General features: G+C 49.8%; 1 protein-coding gene and 1 pseudogene across 1 annotated transcript in view; both read left to right on the top strand.

Moving 5' to 3' along the window:
• The window catches only part of IGDCC3 (immunoglobulin superfamily DCC subclass member 3), a 72,989-nt gene that overhangs the window by 13,925 nt on the left and 33,557 nt on the right, over positions 1 to 25,507 (top strand). Inside the window, 2 exon segments of the mRNA XM_066636314.1 lie at positions 22,606 to 22,750; positions 23,638 to 23,768. Of these exon segments, the coding sequence (XP_066492411.1) occupies positions 22,606 to 22,750; positions 23,638 to 23,768 (276 nt within the window).
• LOC136659502 (5S ribosomal RNA) lies at positions 20,226 to 20,342 on the top strand (annotated as a pseudogene).

Here is a 25,507-nt window from a genome sequence, read left to right as displayed (position 1 = left end):
CTGCTCTATCGGGACCCACCTAGCTTTATGAAACTTTAAAAAAAAGTGATCTAGAAAGAAATATTTTTAATATTTAAAAAGACACTCAGGCTGCAATCCTAACCACACTTTCCTGAGAGTAAGCCCCATTGAACAAAATAGGACTACTTCTGAGCAGACCAGGTTAGGGTTGTGCCCTCAGTCATTTATCTCCCTATATTTGCACAAGCTTGCCAACTGCATAAGCTCAGCTCTTTGCAGGTCAGTTAGCAGCTGTCTGATTTCTGAATAGCCTCAGGGCTTGTGGCAATCAGTTATCTGGTCTTTGCATCCCCTGTATTTTCATTGGAGGCTCTTTGGGACCCACCAGAAATTGGGTTACAACTTGCCAAGTGGGTCCCAACCCACAGTGTGAGAAATGGTGTTTTAAAGTTTGTAAAAGCCCAATCTTGTGTATGTCTATTCAGAAGTCAGTTCCATTTTATTACTCCCAGGAAAGTGTGTGTAGGATTGCAGCTTAAGAGTGAGACTGATTTGCTCCTAGAAGAACCAGGCCCCGTGGTTTTATTCATGGCAAGTGGGAGGGATGCCATCCAGTGGAGAAGCCCCTTGTTTGCCTGTGGAAGGTGCCAGCTTGGCCAGCTTGCATCAGTTTGCATCCCACTTGCTTGAGCAAAAAGCAGATCATTTCCCTCCCTACTGTGTTCTTTCCGTGCTGCTGTGAAACCCGGAAGTGTGGGACTTCTGATTTCACAGCAGCACACCAGGAGCATGGGAAGGGTCTGTGGTTTTGTTTTTTGCTTTTTTTGTTTTTGGGTAGTGCAGTGGCCCCAAGGCCCTGGACAGTATTGAGGCAGATGGAGCAATGGTCTGATCCCGGAAAAAACATCCACACATGTTCCTGTTACCTCTTTTTTTTTTTTTTTTGGTTCGATTCTGAAAAGTCTTAGTTTGCCTCTTAATTCAGTGTAATGGTGAGTGATTTTTTTTTCCTCCAGATTCCCCTAGTATTACAGTTTAGGAGTATGCTACTTTGATTATTTGATTTGATTTTAACGATGTGGTTTTCTCTCATTTTTAAACTGGTTGCAAGACGCTTCGGGGGCCCTTCCCAAGGCTGGCATAAATCCCTGGATAAAACAAATAAAATGACTCATTCAGAGACCCAGTGGGAGGCTTCCTCCAAAGGCCAGCCATTCTGCCATGTCTCTGTGTCGGGAGTGATTGCGTGATTCGGTTGCATCTGATGCTGGGAGGCAGCCCAGTGACTTGCCTTTGGAGACAGAATGCTGGAACAAGGTTCTTCTTTGGATCGATCCTGAAAGGCAGGGGCTTGACCCTTCGAAAGGAAAAAGAGTGTGCCCCCCACTGCATTCAGTAGCATGGGTGGAAGTTGTTTTCTTTTTGTGTTTGTTTGGAAAAGCAGCGCTGCCCCTTTAACGGTGCGCCTCGCAGGGCTGTTTCCACTTAGTGTTCTTTCGCAGAGTTGTCTCTTCGCATCAGGGCTCGGCTTTCATCATGCCTCCCTCTCCTGCCACCCCCTCTCGGTGGAGGCCCCAGAAGTCAAAGGCTGGCGGGTCTGTGTGACAGAGAGCAGTGACCCCGGCATAAGTGGTGGAGCAGAGGGCCACTCCCCCTTCCTCTCTCTCATGGCCCCCGGGGGCACCGGCTCGTGACCTCTGCCTCAGCAGAATGCTGGAGCGCCATGAACGTGACTTTGGTATGCTCAGTAATAGGCATGCCTGATTATCCCTCCAGCTCCAGCAGGAGCAGCCTGCACTGGTCCTCTTCAAAGCAAGTGGGCAGGATCAATCACGGTCAGTCCCTGAGATGGTGCGAGGAACAAAGTGGTTGGAAAGTTGCTTTTGCCAGCAGGCGAAGCTTCTGGAGGTGACTGAGTCTGCCATCACAGCCCCCCTTGACCTATGTGGGACTTGCAGTGCTGTTCACACACGGCCCTTGACATTCGTACCATCACAGTGTCACAGGACGGCCGTCCGCGTGTTCCTGTTTGAGATCCGTGTGGAGACTGGGCTCCTGGGACACATAGGCACAGATTGTGTGCACTGCTGGATTTGCACTGAACATCACTTGTCAACCACCGGGGTATGGCATGCCCACAATTGGGGATATGTTTGTTCGCAATCTGTTTCCTGTGTTTTCCAAGGGTCTGGTCTCTAAAAGGAACACGTCTTCTAAAAGGAACATTGCATGAAAATTTGTATGGACCTACTACAGTAGGCCTTTGAAGGGTTGCTTTGGTATTTTCTTATCTCTGTTGGATGTCTGTTGCATTTCTGTTCGCAGAAATGGCATGTGTGATTCGTCTCGCCCCCAGTTTATCCTCGTAACAACAGACTTGTGAGGTAGTTTAGGCCACGAGACCAGTACCACTCTAACTGTGCTCCCAGGAGCACCTGAGGACCCAGCTGGTGACACAGGAATCAGGTGTACTCACAGTAGTCAAAGCCTGGAGAAGAGAAAGAGGAAGAGATGATGCTCTGCAGTCCAGTGCTGGTTGGCTTAACAGGGAGACAGCATCTAGTGAGGGTTGAGACCTGGTTCCCCAAACCAGCGTGGTGGAACAGGGTTTCCAAGGCTTTGTCTACAGCTACAAAACAGTTCGCTTACCTGCACAGATCTGCCTTGCTCCTTTTTTCTTCAAAGAGGTCCTTCAAGTCAGAACCCCAACTACAGTCTTGCACAGGAAAGGTTTCCCGGTGGCGGGCGACCCCAGGCCCCTTATTTCAGCATCTCCCTGTTTTCCTGTTTAAAGAGGAAATGAATTTGCAAATGAGTCACCTCCATCAGCTGGCTAATAATACCTCCTTATCAAGCCTGCTTATCAGTATTAGTTATGCCCTATAAAATGGATACCAGGTCACTTGGGGGAAATAGGTTAAATTGCAGGAAGAGAGGGGATCCCTCTGCCTCCCACGCGCTAAGTGTGTATATGTGTTTTACAAAACCACTGGAACATGTGAATACCGGCATGCCAGAGTCCCTGAAAAGAAACCAAAGGTGGTTTTGCTAGGCGGCCTGCCAGCTCATATTTTAATAATTCTGGATTATGCATTTCCCCTTTTCCACCTTCTCTGGCTGCCCGGGAATAGAACAAACAGACCATAAATTTCCTGATTATATGCATTTGGGCTGACTTGTTCCCTTAACGACCCTTTCTGAGGACTGCAGTTCTCGCAACAGAGAGTGCTTCCTTTTATTTCTCCCCTCCCCCTTGCTGCAAATAATGTATTTTGCTTGCACGATTGTTGGGTGCCTACTTGATAGGTTTCGGTCTCCATCCAAAACTTGTATCAACTACTCAATGCCAGTCAGCTTTTTGTCTGTGGTTGACTATGTTCCATGTAGGTTTGATTAAAAATAATAATATTCATTGGAGCCCTCAGGACGGTGCCTTGAAGTTGGAAGAAGCACTTCGACTCTCTTGGCCTTAAGCAAATTACACCAACTCAGCACCGGAAAACAGCGTTGCTTGGAACAGGAAGAATCCAATGGCGATCCCTCTGGGATTCCCAGAATCTGAGCAAGATCCCAAATTGCAGAACACAAGCATCACTGTCATGGTCAACTGAAGGTTCGAGCGCAGAAATGCTTGTACTGCCCCTTCCGCCCCCCCTCGCAGCCTTCTTTTGCTCCCCTCCCCACGCAGAGGCAGCTGCATACCAGGTGAAAGGAATCAGTGGGCCTAAACTACCAGGGCCGGTTCTAATTGGCTCCCAGCATCTCTGCCCAGCCTCCCCTCCTTCCAGCCCAGCACCCCTTTCCTTTGAAGCTCGGCTAATGACAAAATGACATCCTGTGCTCCCACCCCCTTGCCAGCGCCAGTCTCTCCCCTTGCCCGCAAAGAGAGGGGCCCCTCGCCCTGACCTTTAGGTGTTGCTGTTTCTCGGCTCTGAGTTTTGTCTCCTGACAAGCTACTGCCATGTCGCTGCATCCGGCCAAGGAGGGGAGTGCAATTTTAAACTGCTCTTTGTCTTCCCAGCCCATACAGAGACCATTGGTCCGGAGATGGGAACTCTTCTTCTTTAAATAACTTACATACGCTGGAGTGGTGGGCAGAAAGCGAATTGGAATCTACTGCTTGTTCAGTTGATTAGCAATAGTGACAGCAGAAAGACTGCACACTTTGGATAGCTTCTTTGTTTCTGTAGCCCACAGCCTCAGTGTTCCCAGCTGTGAAATGGAGTGAAGTAGACTTTGGAGTGCTGATGCAATCCATTGTTCCTTTAAAGCTGCTAGTTGAAAAACCGCATCTCTGGCAATGTCGGTCTTGTGCTGACTGCTTGTCTGCCAGTGTCCCTTCTTATAAAACAGGAGTAGACCTGGTTGCCTTGGACCAGGTTGTTGCACAGCTCCGCTAGCCGGCTTGGGAGTTTTGATCTGTAGTTAATCCAAATGTAATTTTGCACCTGAGTATGCCAGGGGAGGCTGGTAATATACAACGGATGCCCTACCACCCTGAGTTAAAGTGATGGGTAGAGACATCATGGGAAATGCACAGAGAAGGGTCAGGGTTGATAAGCAGGAGATTTGCAAGTGGTGGGCTCAGAGCACGAAAGGAATTTGGCAAGAGGGTGTAACTTGACCTGGTTTTTATCCCGTTACTTGGGAGAGAGGGGTGGCAGTCGAGTGGGTAAGGCCCTGCTCCGCTTGTAGAAGGTTCGGGTTCAATCCCAGCAGCATCTCTGGATGGGACTTGGAAGGGCCTTCTCTAAAACCTGCAGGGCTGCCAGCAGTCTGGCCATGCCAAGCTATGTAGGTTAAAAGTTTGACTGCTTCTTCAGGCCTTGGCTTTTTTTGACTGACTTCTCCCTGGACCTAGATTGCCAGCATCTGGAGTAAGACCATCACTAGAACCAGCAAAATTTCAGTAGAGACCATGTGTCCTGGCAGGGGAAAGGGGCAGCAGCATCAGGCCAACCAGTCTGTCCTGGGGTCTTTTTCCTTTTGTTGGGGAGTTCTGGGCTTCCAGGCCTGAGGTCCCATCTGGCTGTCACGGCCAAAGCTTCTGTTATTACCAAAAGGAAAATACATTAACAAAAAAAGCCACAACTCTTGCCAGCAGTAGCTTAACAATACCTCAGAGTATTACTTCAAATACATATAATAAGTCTGGGCTAATAACGTAAGGAGTTTACGAGCTTTTTAAAGATTTTACGGGATAAATTGAGCTCCTGGCAGCGGCTGCAGCGCAATTTGATTTCATAATCTGAGTGGTGTAGTTATCCAAGTCTCTTAAAATATATACATACACATATATATGTGTACACGCACACACACAAATGCATATGAGAGATCCTGACGTTAAAATCTTGAAATGGTTCTGCACAATTTATGTTTGTTGCCAGTGAGATTTGGGGAGTTCACTTTCTGTGTGCACTGCAAATCCAGCCGTAGCATGAGATGGAGAAGGAGCATGTCTTGCACCTGATTGTCATACCTCACAAGTCCTTTTTTATAGTGTTTAGTGAAAAGGACAGCTGGGAAGATGTCTGTATTGCAAGCAGAGCCAGCCATGCTGATGTGAAATCCCTCTTTCCAGCCCCAGTGGTGTAGCTCGAGGGAGTGCAAAGCACTAGGTTTTGCAGGTAGCTTCACCGTAGTGTGCAAGCGACCTCTCTCCCTCCCATTCAGAGCCATTCCAGGGCACAAGAGTAAAATGGAGGTGAGTGCCTTGCTCCAAAGGGGGGGAGGAGGGACCGCTTGCATGCCACAGTGAGGCTCCCTTCGAAACTTACGGTTCTCCACCCCCCCCAGCTACACCACTGGATGAAGGAGAGCACAATTTTGGTCACGTCCGTGGAGGAGGGGGGCTCTAACCTTATCTCTATGTGCCATTCCAAGTCACCTCCTGGGAGTGCTCTCCACCACAGGGGAAAACTGAACAGAAAATTGTGCCTCTTTTTCCCTCCTGGAGGGGGGGTGGGCAAGCGGGGGGGGGGATATAAGTTAGGGAACTGGGTTAGCAAAAGAGTTAATTAACCCCTCTTTCCCCACACCATGACCCTGATCTAGTGGTGGAACCCCCAGTGGTTGCCATGGCAACTACAGCATCATGCTTTTGTTCGGACCAACTATGAAGTCCCATAGTAGTGAGATCCCCTGGAGGCTGGGGATAAGAATAGGCCCTCAGTTTGGCTGCACTTGTCATAGATGGGACTCCTCAGCCTGGGAAGGCAGCTCATCTGAGAGAAGGAAAACTCTGATCCCAAACCTTCACTGCCTTGTGGCTACATCCAGTTATGGAAAAGGCTTCAGGAGTCAACCTCGAGGCAAAATCCGGAGCCGGAGTCCCTGAGGCAGTTCGTGGCTAAACACAGTCACGTTCTGGCAACTCCTGCGACGCCGCTGGAACCAACCGTATTGGCCTCTGCCTTTCCACTGGACCATTTCAGCGACGTAGAGAGGGGGGATGTACTGCATGGGAAATAGTCTATCCTCCATATCTACTTTACCCAGGCTTAGCGCACTGGAGAGGACACTGTTCCGGAACCACTATTCAGAGTGCGATGCCATAGTCTTCCAAGACTGAAGGATGCCAACTGACTTTAAAATAGTAGTGAGCAAATGTCAATGATTGTAAAACTCCTGGGCATATTGAAAAGTCCCAGATCTGTAGTTTGTAATCATCTGGAGATGTAAGGGAAGAAGCGATGAGACGGACATTGCTAGGCTCTGCTTTTCTGCATGATGCAAAAGGGTCTGTTTGCACTGTGGCCGATGGGGGCTAAGAAGCAGCAGCTGCTCTCCTTTTGCAAGCAGAACAGCCTGCGCCTCTCTGGATCTGTCCCCAGAACAGCTGGAAGGTGCAGGTCTCTTGACGGGCAAAGAGCAGAAGGAACTGTCAGGAACCAGTGGCTGCTGCCAGTGCAATCTCACCAACTGCACTGAAAGCCTCTCTGCGCGTTTTGCATCTGGGGTTTTTAAACTGTGTATTGGCAGAACTTGCTGTGCAGCTCTGCTCCTCAGAGAGACAGGTTTGGCTGCCACCTCCTGCCTAGTGTGCACTCAGTGGCAAAACCGCGTTTGTGGCTGTCCAGATGTCCCTGGATTTGGGGACAATCAGCGAAATACAGGCAGGGGCAGAGGCAGAGAAGTAGTCAGTTTCCTAAAAGTGAGAATCTGGCAGCAGCAGCAGCAGCAGCAGGAAGCAATGGGGAGAGGCAAGGCATGGTGATCTTTGTGGTCCAAGCACCGAGTGGGGGGTTGCCACTGTACTTGTGAGGAGTGCTTTGCAAACACAGCAACCAGACCAGCCCCGGATCTCCTTCCACCTCTGGGACTGAGGATGATGTGGGAGCTGTGGTTCGCTTTTGGGAGCAATGCCCCTCTGCAGCCTTGAAGTTGTGGGGAAGGCCTGGGCTGGTTGTGCCATAATGTAATGTGGTCACCTGTCTACTGGGGGTGGAGGATTGCCCTGAGTCCCCCGGAATACTGGAAGGGAGAGCAGGAGGAGAAGGGGCAGTGGGAATCTGTGGCGGACCGGACATGGCTCGCTCCGCACATTTGCAAGCATGTGTATCACGCACGTGTGCATGTGAAGGAGGCAGGATTGGCGTGGCAGACCTGGTTCGCCCTGCATAGGGTGTGATGTGTGTCTTTGTCTCTCTGGTTCACAACTTCATTTTCCAGGCCGTGTGGAACAGTTTACGGGCCAAAGCTCTGTGCCCGAATGGAGATTCCTGCCAGCTCTCCTGGATCTGTCCAGCAGTGCAGTTGGGCATGTGACTGGATCCCACCCTCAGCCTCATTTTATCCATCATCAGCAAAGCGTGAAATTGCACTGAAAATGCTCATGGTTTGCCAAACAATACGATATCTGCTTTGGTGAAACAGTAATTTGTTGACTAATTAGGAAGTTAATTGTTCTAGATTGCATTGAGGTCAAGGGTTTCTCTGAAAACTTGGTGTGTGCGCTTCTGGGATGTGATGCTTTATGTATTTCTTCCCCCTACCCCTTTGGATCCGGGTGATTCCCAAGAGGAGCCCCTGCTGTACCAAGTGTGTGTATCAGAATAAAAAACCCTCCCTTTCCTTGTTTTGGATGGCTTTGGGACTTCGTAGCCAGTGCTGGGTTATTCCCTTTGAGGTCATTGTGCTGTACTGATTACTCTTGGGGATTTCATTCTCCCATCCTGACCCAAGCCGTACTGTCCTACTCACCTCTGGTGGATCCCAAGGCATGGGCAGTGACTCATTGGGGCACATGTCTCTTTGACTCTGTTGTCCAGTGTAGGTGTTGGATTTGCACTTGCTAATACAAGTAGGCTGGTGGAATGCATTCCCCTGGGGGCTGGGGATAAGAATAGGCCCTCAGTTTGGCTGCACTTGTTGTAAGAGGCGACTAAACAGCCACTGGGTAGATGGGACTCGTCAGCCTGGGAAGGCAGCTCATCTGAGAGAAGGAAAACTCTGATCCCAAACCTCCACTGCCTTGTGGCTACATCCAGTTATGGAAAAGGCTTCAGGAGTCAATCTCGAGGCAAAACCCGGAGCCGGAGTCCCTGAGGCAGTTCATGGCTGAACACAGTCATGTTCTAACAACTCCTGCGACGCCGCTGGAACCAACTGTATTGGCTTCTGCCTTTCCATTGGACCATTCCACCGACGTGGAGAGGGGGGATTTGCTGCATGGGTAATAGTCTATCCTCCATATCTACTTTACCCAGGCTTCGTGCACTGGAGAGGACACTCTGTTCCAGAACCACCATTCAGAGTACGATACCATAGTCTTCCGAGACTGAAGGATGCCAACTAGCTAGCAACTAGGTGGAATACAGGAGAGAATTGACTGCACCTTCCTGATCTTCTCTTTTGCACCCAGTTCAGCTTGGTCAACCTCAGTAATCTAGCCCCATCTTGGCAGGGTCAGACATTTTGCTCTTAGCACAGGCTGCGTGTCAAGAGGAAAGCTGTTCGCCTAAAGGGGTCCAAGGCACAGTCACCAGAAGCTGCAAAACCCAAGGGTGTGCAGGGCGCCCTGGGCATGGAGTGCACTATGCCTCTGGCACCCCTGCCAGACAAGCAGCTTCCACTCCGTTCCTAGAGCATGGCCTCTTCAAAAGTCAACGGATGTCGGGGAACAATTCTCGTCATCCAAATCAGGATGGAGCAATTAACGCCAGAGCCCAGAACTGAGACGTTTGGAATCTGGACTTTCCACCCAAGGCCCAGGAGGATCGGGGCTTTGTTGCAGCTTCCCTCTTGCCTGTGAAAATGACCACAGTTCTCATCCCATCCCTCTAATTAAAGCCAGGCCTGACATTGGAAAGCAGAACCGTCTCCTTCCTGCTGATCCTGGCCAATTGCACCTTCAACTCCAGCCTCATTTTCATGTGGCCTAAGCTCCCCCCCCCCCGTGACTTATGAGCACCCCTTTTTTTAGTTTTGTTTTTTTTGTGTGCTTGGAGCTGTAGCCATTTCCTGTTCTGATTGCTTTCTTCCTTCATTTGCAGGCTGATTGCAGGGGCAGCTGTGGGGGGGGGGCTGGTTCCTGCCCCCTTTGGAAAGATGTTTGGAAAGATGAATGGTGGTGGCTGCAGTGGAGAAATAATTGTGCACAATTGTGGGAGGGGAGGAGCAGGGCCAGGTCCAATTTTGCACTTGCTTACAAAGACATCGCTCTGGAATTTCTGCAAGTGTTCCGCGGTGAGACATGCAAAATAAAATGGGGAACACAGAGAGAGTGTGTGGTAAGCAACAGTCACTCCTCCCCAAACCACACAGAACAAGCAAGTGTATTAGACAAGCTCATGTTTACCATGCAGGGGGTTAGCTTTGGAGTTACACAGAGCTCTTCTTCAGGCGTAGATGTCCAAACCAAGGTCTGGAAGAGAAAAGTGGGGTGACTTTGCGGCACACTCTGGAGAAGGTTTGTCTGGGAGACTTGAGCAAGAAAGTTGAAAACTGCCTAATTGGCTTACAGATTATCTGGCTTTGTTGGAATGATAATCACCCTCTTTCCCCCCCCTTCCCCCACCCAAGTACGTCAATGAGGAATTGCAGCAAGCTGGAAAGGAACATAACCTCAGTTTGGAAATAGGAAGGCTTGGACTGGGTGCCATCTGTCGATCTCTGGTTCCTGTGGATCTCGCCAGCCCCTTGCAATGTGTCACTGACCTAAGCTGTTGATCTTCTCATCCGAGAGTGGGGCCCTTTCAGCCATGGCACCAGGAATCTGGAACGTCTTTCCAAGGAAGGCTCTGGCCTTAGCAGTGGGTGCTGCTGTGGGTATTGTTTAGTGTGGGTGTATGTTTGTTTTTGTGCTGCTTCATCGACCTAATTGGAGTTTTCCTGTTTCATTGCTTTTATTGCTTTGTGAGTCTCTCTGGGGTTCCTTGCAAACGAAATAGATGGGCAGAAGTGTTTTCAAAAAGTATCACCTCGCTTGTGTTCTGGGGTTTATTTTTCTGGGGTACCAAACTCTCCCTGCCTTCCTCTCCTCCTGTTCACACCATGTTCAATTCATGTACAAACTGTGTACGCTGGACACACATACAGTTATTCACATGTCATGTTCAACGTGCATTCAGCAGTATATGTGATCTGCACCCAATGGCGTAGCTAAAAGGGGTGCAAAGCACTGAGTTTTGCAGGCACCTGAACGAGCTGTGCAAGTGGCCCCTTTGGAACCATTCTGGGTGGTGGAGCAAAACGGAGGCATATCCTCCAGAATGGCTCTGAAGAGGAGGGCAAGGGGCTGCTTGCATGGTGTGTTCAGGCACCTGCAAAGCTTAGTGCTTTGCACCCCCTCAGCTATGCCACTGTCTGCACCCTACATTTAAGATGGACCCAATCTCTCTATTGCCCTTCAGAATCTACACATGTATAGATAGGCCCACCAAACCAGATGGGTGCACTCAAACACCAGTATGTGCAAACTGCGTAAAATGTGAATAGCCCTTTTCCAGGATACACACAGCATCCTTTGGAAGGAAATGTGTGTCTGGTTCTGCCCCTCCATCTCCAGGATGTTTGCATCTCCTCTAGTGCAACTCCCTGCTCTTGCATACTTTACTGGCAAGGGCCGCCTTTTCCAGCCTCCTTCTCTCCCTCCTCCCCCCCAAGACAGTGGAACAAACTTCATTCTCCACCTCTATACTTTTTCCTCTTCTCACTCCTCTGGGGTTTTAATGCTGTTCAGAGGGAAGCTGCTCCCTCCCTCCCTCCCTCTCCCTTTAAGGGCCTCTCGGACTCTGCTAGTCCAGCAGGTCACCAGAGCTCGTCCTGTCCAAGCAGCGATCCATCTGCATTAATTGATGTACGGCTCCAAGCGCAGGTCTTGCCTTGGCTTGATTTCCCCAGCGGTTTCTGTAGCCAGCTGAATCGCTGTGTACGTCAATTTGCTGTCCAGCCCCCACGCCAGATGGCAGGCTGAAAATTTTGTGTAGGCTCTCCCTCTGTCGACGTGAGCATGGTGCCTTATGACAAAGGGGAGATGGGCTGCTGGCCTCCTCCTCCTCCTCCCAGTTCTTCCACCCCATGTGAGCATTATTGCCCTGATGGAAAGTTGCAGCTCCTTCTGGGTCGCGCTATAAATGTTCCTCTGCGATTGGAGCTGAAGTTGTTTTCCTCGCTTAGGCCCTCTACGGACTCATTGTAAACAGGGGCCTTCCTGTTTCCTGTCCACGGCTTGTTTTGCTGCGTGAGCGACCTATTAAGGTGCTGTAGCAGGTCTCCTTGGGAGCCATTATGGGTGTAAGAAGATAGACTTTCATTTTCTAGCAGGGGTGGATGCTTTTGGGTGCCTGCGTGTGGTTTCCCAGGGCACTGCGCTGGTTGTGACCCAGAGGTTCCATGACTGGAATTCCTGGTGTCTTTTTCCTGATTCAAAAAGAAACCACAGGGAAGGAGCCAATTTGGCTGTCACCCTTTGCCCTGTTCTGATCCAAATTACCCTCCAAAGTTGCTATTAACCACAGGTGGACAGTTTTTCAGTTGTTTTCTGTCTATACATTGCATACATCAACTCTGGAATCCCCAAATATCCTTTTATCATCATTAGGATGTCTCTCCTGCTCGCCACCACATAAGACTTGTGAGCCTCCGATGATGCTACTGACCACCATAGACAAAATCTCTGCAAAGATGAGCAATTTGAAGAATTCTTTGAAGAATTAAAACTTCCAAGGGAAATCTGTTGACCTTGGTCCCCCTCCCCTAGTAAACCGTGCTACAGAGAAATGGTAGCAAGATTCAAATTCACATCAATGGGTCGCGTCCTGACTAGAAGTAGTTCCCCCCTCCCAGGAATGGAAAGAACATTCTGCTTGCATGTGGGGCCCTCTGAATCCCTTGCTCAAGTGACATGTTCCCAACAGGGGATGGGGTGAAGCACTATTTGAGGTGCTATCCAGCCTGCCTCTTCCTTTTGAATTCTCCCTCCTTGGGAAACTGTAGCCGTCTGAACAGAGGGCATGAACATGCTGCATCCCTGGCTTCACAGTTGTGCTATTATTTTCCAGCAGGAGAGCCAGTGGGTTGTGATATTTGACAGCTGACTTGACGTATATGCAGCCTGGCTTAACGTGTCTTTGACATGCTTCTAGGGAAAGCATTTGATCCAATACAATAATCGACATATTCCCTCTGAAGTGTCAAAGTATAGTATAGCACCCAGAAAAGGGTGCCAAAAGATTTTTTTTAAATCGCAGCACAGAGCCCGTCCCTGTCAATTCGCAGTGAGAGACGAGCAGAAGCTCAGAATGCGTGTGCCGTTGTCGGCGCGCATGCCTGCTGGAGCCCTGAGACTCCTTGTGCAGCCAGCCAGAGTTTGGCCAGCCGCCAACAGCAGCGTAAGGCTGCGGTGGAGTAGGCGGAAGAGGGAACTTCCAGCGATAAGCTATTTTCAGCCAACAGGGCTTTTCCCAGTGAATAAATAGAACGGGGATGGCCCTGCACACAGGCAGTCATGTGACCGATTTCCCGGGATTTGCCCTATATTCTGAGGAACAGCTGATTCAACATGCCTGATTTTCCTGAACCTTTGCCAGCAGAAGCCAGAGACGGCTACAGGTGCCAAAGGAGCAAGTGTGCCTTCGCTTCGCTGCGAGGAAGTGGCCGCATCTCTTTGCATAGGGAGAAGACAAGGAAATGAAAAGAGCACCAAGCGCAGGGGATGTTCTGCAGTACCCTGATTCTTGGAGCTCACGCCTGGCAAATGCTTCCTGCTCCCCACCCTCCTCACAGCCAGATTCATGGAATTTAATAGACCAGGTCGCAGCTGTCCAGTGTGAGAAGGTGGGGGTTCTGCTTCATTCTCCAGGGTTGCAATTAAACGGTGAAGAGTCCAGTAGCACCTTGAAGGCAGGCTCATTTCTTTCAGCACCAGCTGAATAGAGCCCTTGCTAACTGGTCTAGGAGGCACCTTTCACAGTGGCGGCTTCTCTCTTGCATTGGGGAGGGGGAGAGCTGCTGTTCCTCTTCACCCCGGCAAAGCATCCCTTCCCATGCCTGCTTTGTCCCATGAAGGCTTTGTCTTCTGTCCCTTTTTCATACTGTCAGCCAGCAGCGAAGCTAGAGGGGGAGCAAAGCGCTAAGTCTTGCGGGGACCCTCCCCATGGCGTGCAAGTGACCCCTCCACCTCAGAGCCATTCTTGGTGGTGGGGACAAAAAGGAGGCAAATGCCAGAGCAGACCCCAGAGAAGAGGCAAATTCCTCCATTTTGCTCTCACTGCCCAGAATGGCTCTGAGGGGGAGGAGGAGGGGCTGCTATCTGGGTCCCATCACATAGTAGGGCCGTTGGCTCTTGGGTGTGGGCTCAGACAGTGGTCCTTCCAGGGGCTCAGCTGGAGGCCTTCCCTTAAGCAGCTCTGCAGGAAACCCAGTGCCTCCCTGGGTGAAAGTAGCATTCCCAGCTTTTTGCCTGGCTATGCCCCTCCCTGACCTGCCGCAATTCATATTGCCCCTTCTGGGTGATTACGGGGCTGGGGCACCTTCCTTATGAGGAAAGGCTACGGCGTTTGGGCCTCTTCAGCCTAGAAAAGAGACGCCTGAGGGGGGACATGATTGAGACATACAAAATTACGCAGGGGATGGACAGAGTGGATAGGGAGATGCTCTTTACTGCTCTTTACTCTCACTTAACACTAGAACCAGGGGACATCCACTAAAATTGAGTGTTGGGAGAGTTAGGACAGACAAAAGAAAATATTTCTTTACTCAGCGTGTGGTTGGTCTATGGAACTCCTTGCCACAGGATGTGGTGATGGCGACTGGCCTGGACGCCTTTAAAAGGGGATTGGACAAGTTTCTGGAGCAAAAATCCATTACGGGGTACAAGCCATGATGTGTACGCGCAACCTCCTGATTTTAGAAATGGGTTATGTCAGAAGGCCAGATGCAAGGGAGGGCCCCAGGATGAGGTCTCTTGTTATCTGGTGTGCTCCCTGGGGCATTTGGTGGGCCCTGTCAGATACAGGAAGCTGGACTAGATGGGCCTATGGCCTGATCCAGTGGGGCTCTTCTTATGTTCTTAACTACAATTCCCAGAATGCCTTGCAGGTCTTCTTGTTATCTGGGGTGCTCCCTGGGGCATTTGGTGGGCCGCTGTGAGATACAGGAAGCTGGACTAGATGGGCCTATGGCCTGATCCAGTGGGGCTGTTCTTATGTTCTTTGTCCATCTGAGGACATACTGTGGGCAGCTCACAGCTTCTGCTTTTCTGGGCACCCACAGCATTTCCTGCTCATGCAAGCCATTCACCCCAACAGTCCTGCAACCTCATTTGACATCTGCCTGGGCTGCCTTTTGAGAATTGATCTCACCAACAGCTTTAACTTGTCCCTAGGGCGGGTGCTGAGGCATGACCCTTCTCAGTGGGAAAAAGAGAGGAAACTCTGACTGTGTGGCGGGGGGGGGGCAGGGATGGGCAGATCACGGGGCCCTTCCAGTGTGTCACTGCATGTGGCCCTTGGGATACTTGGTCCTACCAAGCCCTAGTTCCCCTGGAGGCAAAACAGAGCAAAGATGATGCCTGTGTTTGTCAAGAAAGAAGGAGGCAATTAACACAGGCAACGCCATTGGCTGCTTCGTGGATGAAAATGGCACCTTGCCCAAGCTGCCTATAAATCACAGGTTCCAGTTGGAAAGGAGCTTTCCATGATAATTAATGAGCCAGTATGAAGACATTAAATGTGGAGTGAGTGCTGATAGACTGGCTTGACATTAGTCTGTGTGCCATCTTCCTTGTACACGGGTAGCCACCAAAGAACAAAGGCCAAGCTCCTTGTAGACTGGAACACATTGCTGTCTATCACTGATAGCAGGGAGTGAAGTGATTCTCCAAAACTAACAAAGCAAGCTGGGGTAGCAGGCATTAAGTAAGCTAACTGCAATAATGCTGCTGAAAACAGATGCAGAAGCTTGCAGGCTTTTATTGGAGATGGTATTTGCGGGAACATGAGGACTGCCACCTTGAAGTGTTTTTGCCAAGTATGCTTCATGTAACATCCAGTCGCCACAGCTAAGAGTCAGCATGTTCTTGGTGGTGTTGTCACTGGACATGGGCTGATGAAATGGGCCTCTTCCTGGTGGTGCAGATGAAATCAATGGTGTTTTTTTTTTTTCCCAGCAGTGCCAAGGAGTGGTGCATAAGGCAGGTTTGAGATCCTCTGTGCCCTCATTTGTTCTCTGGGCTGGGACTTTGCCTTAATGATAAGACGTTTTAAATTTCAGACCTTCTTATCAGATGAGGGTTGGGTACAGTGGCATAGCTAGAGGGGGGCAAGCACTAAGTCTTGCAGGGAGCCTCAGGGCTACATGCAAGTGGGCCCCTCCCTCTCCCATTCAGAGCCATTCCGGGTATGAGAAGCAAAACAGAGGAGGATGCTCCAGAATGGCTCCAAAGGGGAGGGACCACTTGCAGGCCAAGTTGAAGCTTGAAGCTCCCTGCAAGACTTACTGCTTTGAAGACCACTTGAAGACCACTTGAAGACCACTTTGAAGACCACTTGCTTACTGCCTTGAAGACCACTTGAAGTTCCCTGCAAGACTTACTGCTTTGCCCCCTCTAGCTATGCTACTGGTTGGGTGTTTCTTTTTCCCATCTTGCTTGGAAGGAGAAAGAAGAGAAAAGGAACTCTCTGCAGCACTTTAAAGTCTTCCTGCCATTTTAAAATCTGGCTCTTCTCTTCCTTCGGAAAGGAGAATCAGCCCCTCCTTCCCTGCCTCTGCTCACTCCAGTTCCTGACGCACTTGGAGAACAAATGGGTGTTGCTGCCGTTCACGCTTGGCTGCGCCTAAAGGAGTGCGCATTCAGAAGGGGGTGGGTGGGGCCAGTCCGTGGCAGTCCCGGACAATGGTATCATTAGACACGGAGAGCGAGCCTCCAGCCTGTGGTGAAGCGGCTGCTGCACTCTCAATAGCCAGCAGGCCCAGGTTCCAGGAGGGGAGCCTTCTGTCCTGGGCAGGGGGGGAGAAAATGTGTCTTGTTAAAAGATGCGGAGGGAGATACAATGTCTTTTTCTGAGCCTTCTAAAGCCTCCTGAAAAACCGTTGGGGTTGTAAAAGCAAGAGGTCACGGAGAGAAGAGGACAAAGGGGGTGGAATGTGCTCTCCCCCTCCCCACCTTTCATCTCCAAATGCTTTTCATATCCTTGGGTTTCCAAAGCAGGGAAGAGAAAACCCAAGTCCAACCCCCCCCCCCCCATAAGCATTTCTCTTTCACAGATAAAGCTGACTCAGGTAAAGTTAGACTTTAACCTTGCCTCTGGGAGGGAATCTCCCGTAGGCCGGCCAGGTTTATGGCATCCAGAGGATGTTAGGATGGCATGGGTGTGTGTGTGGGGGGGGATAGATGTAAGTTATAATCTGGGTGTTTTGCTAGGGAAACCTGGGCAAGCCAAGGGTGAATACAGTAGTCTTGCCAGAATTGCCAAGAGCCCTAAGGGATGCTATAGAACATTTTTGGCACCATTCCCTTCCAAACACAAGTTTGAAAGGCTCCTGATGCTGGTTTAATTGGCACGCTGCATAACCATGCTGTGTGCAGAAAAGACCTCCCCCCACCACACACACACACACACACACACACACACACACACACACACTCTGCCAGTTCTGCCATCTGGATGGATTCCAGAGTGACTAGTGATCAGCTTCTGATCTTATAATGCTGCTAATTTAGCCCCATTGTAGGAAAAGTTTCCTTCTGCTCCCCAGCTGCCCCCAGCCCTTGCCCCCAAAAGGCCACATTCTTGCAAACAGTGACAAAGGAGTGAGATCCTTCTCCAGGAGCATTCAGAAAGGCCTGCTATTTTCCTGGGCTGTTACACATCTTTAAAAAAACAAAAACCTGAATATATTTTATTAAAGTTTCCAAAGTTCACTGCACAGTTCAAGTCAACTGCACGGAGTCACCAGTAAGACAATACTGAAGGTCAAAAGTGCTTAAAACGTGTGGCCATTTAAAGCTTAGAGCCTGGCCTGGCTACCACTCTCCTTCCCTTTGTGAGCCCTCTGTTTTTTACTTGCCTTGGGCCACTTCAGACAGTACTGTCTCCCAACCCTGTCCATCCACCACATGACTAAAAGCCAGGGCACCAACTGGGCACTGGCTGCCCATCCATGTCCCAGCTGGCCACTTTCAGCGCATCCATGCAGCTGCTTGGTGCAGATTGCATCCGCTGCAGTTTGCAAGGGGCTTGAGGGAGCAGTGGATTTGGGGTGCCTTTCATCTTGAGTCTGCTGCTGCCGCCTCTCCAACTCTCCACCAGTGCAAGCCCACCCCAAGCCCCCAGATAGCTGATGTGAAAAGATTCTCAAGTGGAAAGTCAGAAAACCACAGTTTTGTTAATGTACAGAGACTCCTGTTGGGCCCCTCCCTTCTCCCCCCTTGGCCCTTGATCCTCATGTTTGTGCTTTAATGACTCCAACAGGCCACAGATTTGCTGTGACATATTGAGTTAATGTTTCTCTTTTTCCACACCAAATCTAGGTCAGTCTCCTCCTTATCGCTAATGCTCTGTTGAATGAAAACGGATTGCCTGCTAATGGCTTCAATTTACTTTTTCATGGAGTAAAGAAAATTTTATTCAATACCTGTTTTCATCTTTATTACATCAGACTCGCTTCTGCTACTGTCAGGCTAGCAAGCCAGCTTGCCGCTCGATTAAGGGAGATCCGACCAAGCTGTTTGGCAGAATAAACCTCTCATGAATATGGGTCGTGATCTGCCCCTTAAATGGGAGAGAATCCGGTTTTATTGTTCAGTATGCCTTTGTTTCTGCATATGGAAGCCAGAGTCTGCTGAAACTCACTGAAATGCTTCATAACCAGAATGCTCAGGGTGCTCTTATGCCAGCATGAGTTGGCTCTGTCTTGACCATCAGAAGAGCCCTGCTACCAGATCAGGCCCAGCGCCCCAAACCAGATGCCTTTGGCAAGGAAAGTAGGAGCAGTCCATCCCCTTGTCCCTCTTCTGAGAAACTGGGACTCCATAGCTCCTGGAAGGCCACTTGGTGTATCTGTGTAAACAGTGCCCTTTTAAAGCTGCTTGTGCTAGCGGCCAGCTCCAGATATTGTGCAAGCAAGTTCCATGTGATAGCTATGAGTTGTGTGAAGCACAGTTTGCTCATTGCCTGCCTGAATCAGCTGCTTCTCTGTTTAGTTCTAGTGTTAAGCTGCAGTCGATGAATTGTGAGAGTTTGAAGTAGGACCATCTCCCTCTCTGCCTGCTACAGCACTTGGAGGTGGCCGAGTGCCGATTGGATTGGAAGCAAAATGGGGCCACCCATAGATAAGGCAGGATCCACCCCATTCATATTCAGAACTCCCTTAGGTAGGCAGAAGCAAATGGATTTTGTAGTTTGAAAGAAAAAAATAAAGGAAAGCAAAGTAGCCTGACATGGACTGAGCATGTTCAGTGAGCATGTTCAGTGACCAATAAAGTTATAAAGGGGTTCATTGGGAAAAACCCAACAAAACACCAGTGTAGAGGATGGGAGTAGAGGACTAGTGTAGAGGAAGTGTAGGAGGAGCGGGAAGAAGGGATTGGCTTGTATAAGCCTCCAACAACTTATAACAGCTACTTTCAACCAGTGCTCACACGTTGAAAATAGCACATTGGTGTGCTGTGAATGGTCCACAGGTGTGCCATGGGAGTTCAGGGAAGGGCCATTTCTTATTAGGGTCATTGGGGGTTGTGAGCTCCCAATGATGTGCCTTCTCAATTGTCGAAAAGCTGATGGTGTGCCTTGAGTGTTTTAGTGCCTTGTCAGTATGCCATGAGCTGAAAAAGGTTGAAAGTTGCTGGCTTATCCTGGGGGCGGGTGTTAAGGTTGGGGAGATGCAGAACTTTGTTGCACATTGCCTTATCCTTGTTCGCTGTGGTTTAGCTTTGCAGGTTGCTGCTGCTGCCATTTTGGAGGTCTAGCAGGACCCATGTTTGTCAGTCTGACACCCTTCTGCCTCAGACCAGTCTTCAAGCTTCTCGCACAAGGGGGCTGCTCACGTCTGGGCTGTGGATGAGGGCTGCTGGCTGCCAGCTTCACATCTGTAAATAAAGTTTGCGCAGCCTGCGTGTAAAGAGCAGCCCCTTCGCAAGACAGGCGCATGCATTTTTAATGCAAATTATAAAAAAAGCAGCTGCTTTGGCGAGGGTTGTGGCATTTCCCCCCAGCATCTGACATAAAACTGTGCTCTAGTGCTGTGTTATGGGGTCACGGCAGAGCCATATTTTACTTAACATCCTCATCGTTGAATTATTGATGTCTCCCCCCATGTTTTATTCATGGCAAATATTAATACCGGTGTCTTTAAGAGGAGAGGTTATTGAGGCAGTTGTACCTGGCAGAGATGATATTATTGAAACAAAGCGACAGGGATCCAGCCCTTTGCTTGGGGTTGGTTATTGTTGACTAGAGTTCTTTCCAGTTAACCCGTTCCTTGGCCTCCATACCGGGGATTCCTAGAGAGCAGCTCTGAGCCTCTGCTTCTTGCCTCCAAGCCTCTGCTTTGCTCTTGGGTCCTGACTCCCTGGACTCTTTCTGCTGGCGCACTCCCATTTCGAGCATGTTTGTTTTGTTAATTGACCATGGGCCATTCCAGTTCATTCATGGAAGTCCTAAGCTCTGCACTGTGAAAGTTTGGGAGATGTTTCCTGGTATACCCAGCCTAAGGCAATGTTGTTATTTTTAATTTTTCTACTTTGACACTGGGTGCCTTGATGGGGAAACCCAGGACATTCGTGGTGGGTTCGGCAGAATGCCCCCATGAGCCATAGTTCTGCTTGCAACTGTTACCCTGCACGTACCCGAACTCATCTGATCTTGGAAGCTAAGCAGGGTCAGGCCTGGTTAGTACTTGGATGGGAGACCGCCTGGGAATACCAGGTGCTGTAGGCATATACCATAGTCTTTCAAGACTGAAGGCTGCCAACCAACCTTGCCTTGGCATGTGTTCCATTGTTCCCTGGCAAGGATGCCAGAATAAAACCCAGCCTCCAGATTGGAGCTGGAGAGAAGGGAAGGGAGTCTCCCCACAGTTGTGCTGAGCTTTGGAGCGTGCAGCGCAAGCAAGGGGAAGGTCCACAGGCATCCTCTCTGACTCTGAACTGGAGAAGAAGGCCAGGACCTGCTGTTTTGGTGATGGATGGTGGAGGCCTTCGGTGACAGTCACCGCCTCTGAGCTGAACTCGCCTTGCAGGACAAAATGGGAGAGGAGAGCCATGCCTGCCGCCCTGAACTCCTTGAAGGAAGGGTGAGCTCCAAATGCACTTTTAAGTACAAGCAATGCAGCTTCTCCTACTAATATAACAGTGTTTCTATCAGACCTCACAAGTCGACAGTAACATATAGTAACAATAACAGTTCAATTTTATAGCTGGATTTCTTTCTCTCCTCCCTGCCAGTTGGTTGGTGCCTGGAGCACTTTTCTTAATACTGTGAAATGCAATTAGTGCTCTAGGAGCTTGTGTAACTTCGTAAGATATTACCAAATTATATTAAGATCCGGTTTAAGCCAGATCTTTTTTGGTTCTGGAAAAGGGCAAGGAGAGGGAAAATCGGCCGAATCCCTCGGAGCACAACCAAGACATTGCGCTCTTTAAGGCCTCCCTGTTGAGTGAAGCTTATGACAGAAGGGTGTGAGAGGAGGGTGAGGTGGCCCATGTTTAATGTATGAAAAGGAATAAGGAGTCTCCCATCTGTCGGAGCCCAATGGGAGACTGCAGATGAGTGATGGGTCCTCCCTGACACTTCTTTTTTCCCCTTAAAGAGATGTGCATGTATTATCATTGATGTATGTGGAAGCAAGGAGATTGTGTGGGGTGCATGTGTGAATGTGTATCCGGAAGGTATTATGTGCGAAGGAGGGGAGGGGAGGGGAGGCAAGCAGAGTTGAAAGGTGGGCTTGTTGTTGTTGTTTTTTTTTGTAAAGAGTTTGGGTGATTTCTCTGTTGTTGGGCCAGTGTAAATTAGCATGGAGTGGGTGGCTCAGTGTCCATTTGTTGGAAGCAGACATAACTTCCAGCTGTACCCATGAATCTGGGTTCAACATGACCAAGTGCAGTTTGGTGCTCTTTAGTTGCTTGTCAGGTTCAGGCCATGGCACTGTACCCAAGTCAGTGTCAGAATGGTACAGTGTCAGAATGGTGTTCTCCAGCCACCCCAGGGGATGCAGCAGACAGGAGATTCTGCGTGGGCCAGGCAAGGAGAGATGTTCAGGCTCCTAGTGATTGTAACCGGCCCAGCTAATCCAGAGGCTTGTTACTGCCTGCCCATTGCAGGAGCTGATGTTGCAGAGCACCTGAGAACCACCAGCAGTGGTGTAGCTAGAGCGGATGCAGAGCACAAAGTTTTGCAGGTGCCTGAATGCGCCAATGCTAGAGCTTCTCCACCTCCCCTTTGGAGTCATTCCGAGAGGCGGGGCAAAACGGAGGCAGAACATTTGCGTTTTGCTCCCACCACCTGGAATGGCTCTGAAGGGAAGGGGGAGGGGCTGCTTCCATGGCGCATACAGGCGCATGCAAAACTTATTGCTTTGCACCCCCTCTAGCTATGCCACTGAACATCAGCAAACACTCTGAAGGGAACCGCTGGTCTAATAACTTGGGCATGAATTTTCAGATGGAGAGGATGCAGAAATTGTTCTGAAATCACCCTCCTGGCTCACCATTTTTTGTCACTGCTCCACCTTTCAGAGCAGTGGTGGCAGCGTCCTTCTGGACAATGAGTGGCTGTCATTTTTAATTTCCCATGGGTTCCTGGAGAATGACACGACATCAACACATATTGTAGTTCCCAGGGGACTTCTGGGGGGGGGGCGTGATAATGGGAACTTCCAGTCGCTTAGAGACGAGCCAATGATCAGACCCTGTTTTTTTTCTCTCCTTTTGCACCATTTTGCATCCCCCACATCATCAGTTGCGTACCTCATTTTGGGTACCCACGAATGGAGCAGTGGGCATTTGTGGAGGTCATTTTGGATTTAGCATTAAACACACCAAGACTGCAGAGTGAGATTGTGTGAAGGTGTGGTGAGGTGCTGCCTGTCCTGCAGTTTGGGAAGGTTGGATTGCTCTCAGCCATAGAGGCCTGCAACTGAATGACTCTCTCATCATCTTTTCATGTATCATTTTTCCCACCCACTCTTCCTTTCTCTCTGCAGCCATGTCTGACTTCCACGTTCACCCCCAAAGTGCAGTGGTGGAGGAAGGAGGCGTGGCCAGGTTCCAGTGTCAGATCCATGGCTTGCCAGAGCCAGTGATCCTATGGCAGAAGGATCGTGTCCCTATCGATACAGAGAACGACCGGTGAGGATGGCAGGCGGGGTCACTGTTCCTAAGACCGTGGGTGTGTTAGAATGTCTTCAAACATTGTTCGTTCAGGGAACCCTGTGTTATTGCCTCTGCTGCTATTTCTTTTTATTATTACCTTTGGAATTATTATCACCTTGAAATCTCTTTATATTGCAGAAGAGGCCGGGAAGTATTCTCTGGGGCACACTTAGGGCCAAACTAGATGTGGCATGGGAGTTCTGTGCCTTCAACTGCCTGCCTGCCCCCCATTTCTTTTTCCAAATCCAACCATGTAAGGGACTTGGATGGGGGCTGTGGCAAGGAGGGAGGGGGAGTTGAACTCTTCTACCCCTCTGCGATGGACTCTGTCTAGATTTTGTCTCTCAGGCCTCTGGAAGGGAAAACTATTCTTGTGCATCCTCCCCACCACAGCAAATAGTTGCTTCTGGGGACAGGGGATGTAAATTGGATAATCAACACCAAGGCAAAGGGGTTAATCTCCTTCCCTCTGCACTACAATCCTGATCCAAATCACACACCCCGAAGCAAACCTCCCCATTGCTGTGCATTTTCAGGGGAAGACTGGCAAGCTATCTTTCAGGGAAACTGCTACTCCTCTGATCAATCCTTTATAAGCTTCTGAGGAACACCAGGGTGGACAACCACTGTTCTGGGACTACAGCGTTGCTGGTTTTAAGCTGCACATGTGTACACACAAGTTCCTTAGCAAGTACATGGGCCAGTGGATTGATTAGTGAGTGGGGCCGTCCCTTGATTAACTTCAGAGTGCTTGCACAGAGATGGTTGAAATCTCCTGCCTTGAGTGGGATATTCCCTTCCTCTTGCCAATTGAATGATACTTCCTTGCTCCGCCCCTTTTCACTGTTTTCTTACTCTTTCAGGTACACTCTGCTGCCCAAGGGGGTCTTGCAGATTACTGGGCTGCGAGCCGAAGACGCTGGAATCTTTCGCTGCGTGGCTACCAATATTGCCAGTGTGAAGTTCAGCAGAGAAGCCAGACTCAGCATGTCAGGTGAGTCCAGACAAACAAAGAGGACTGCTTTGGGGTTCTCATTCCTCCCCCCACCTGGGAAGGTGCCATAGATCCATGACCGAGTTCCTCCTTCACCAGAGGGGCCATGTTCAATTGCTGGCATCTCTAGTGGAAAAAAAGAAAGCAAAACAGAGCAAGCTGGAGGGCTGGGAAAGACCCTCCACCACCCAAGAAACCGAAGAGGTGCCACTGGTCAGAGTAGAGTATTCGGCTAGGTGAGCTCTGCTCAAAATAAAGGAGATTCACATTGTTTATAGACCTGATATATGACATATTTCATGCTGTTGGCGTGCTGTTGTCTATCAGTCCAATTATTCACAGGACCCCTTTGGCTTTAGCAGGCTGGAAGTGTTTTTTTATCTTCCTGGGTAACTGTGGTACCTTATTGCAATGGCAGAGCACCGAATCAAGCTCCCTTTCCTATCAGACAGCACATTGCTGTTGCTGCCTGTAATGACTCCAACAGCAAGTGGGAGGGGCTGCAGACATGGTGTGTTGGTCTCCTGTAGTACTTACTGTTTTGCCCCCTCTAGCTATGCTGCTGAGCATCGTGTACTTTTGAAAGCCTCTGCATAAACCATTGTCATCATCAGAGACTGTGGACTGGAACCTCAGTCGGGGTGCCAGAAGCCGCACCCAGTCACATTCCCATGGGGTGACTGTGTGGGGGCATTTGCTCCCTCTTGGCCAAGGGAAAGCTCAGCTCTCAGGAATATTGCACCACTCTTTCTTCCTGAAATGTAGGATTCTAGTCAGAGACAGGATTTCTGGTAGTTCAGAGCAAACCCGTTATGGCTGACCTTGACAGATTCCTTCTTCCTGCCCCCTCCCACCCCTCACTGCCTTCTCAGACAGCCAGGGCTGATACAGCAGCAACACTGACCTGAGGATTTCTCAGCGCAGGTGTACAGAACGGTTTTGCCAGGGGCGACTGGTAGATGGCTGAAATTCCTGAAACACTTTGCTTGCTCCTTCTCAGGAGGGGCTCTGGGATTCTGCCTCCTGAATCCTCATGGACACACTCACACACTTGTGCAGTTGTGCAATTAAGAGGCAGCCTCACCCCAGGTCAGTTCCAACAAGTTACGACGATTGGAGACACTAGTGATGAGGGGAGGGTGCAAGGCCAGATTCTGTATTGTCAGAGAAATGTCCTCTCACCCTCTCGACACCCATTTCCCCCGCCCGCCGTTGTCTGCCTTGACACCCACTTAGCAAATGACAGCTCACACCTGCCTGCCCAGCGTATAACTGAAACCAGCCTCGCAGGCACCTGTAAATTGGAGCCCCTCCATCACTGGTTCACAACAGGGCTGACCTTGAGCGGAAACGTAATTCCTATCATGCTTCTATGACTGAAGCATGTGCTGCTTCACTTGATGAGGGGCAGATGTCTGTCCAGCAGGTCTGTCTACTGAAAAAACCTAAGAACAGATATTCCAAGGCATTCTTGGGGATTGGTGAGGGGGGAGGAGTGGGGGAGCACTGCCCGTGGTGGACAGGCGGCAGGAGGAATGGCAAAGTCCTGCTGACTCCAGTCAAGCTGCTGAATAGTTTCTACTGGAGCCTTTTTAGACTTATGGGTTGAATGGGGTGTCTCCTGCACTATCACGGACTGTATGGGTTCAAGCCTCAGGTCTGGGAGGAAGTATGGATATGCACGGCCAACCTAAGAGCTCTTGGCACCAAAGATGAGGGCTGTCAAATGCTCTTCTCTG

This window comes from Tiliqua scincoides, chromosome 8 (genome assembly GCF_035046505.1).
Source record: "Tiliqua scincoides isolate rTilSci1 chromosome 8, rTilSci1.hap2, whole genome shotgun sequence".
In the NCBI taxonomy this organism is placed as follows: Eukaryota; Metazoa; Chordata; class Lepidosauria; order Squamata; family Scincidae; genus Tiliqua; species Tiliqua scincoides.
Note: the sequence above shows the minus strand (reverse complement) of the source record. Positions and strands in the feature narration are given on the sequence as shown.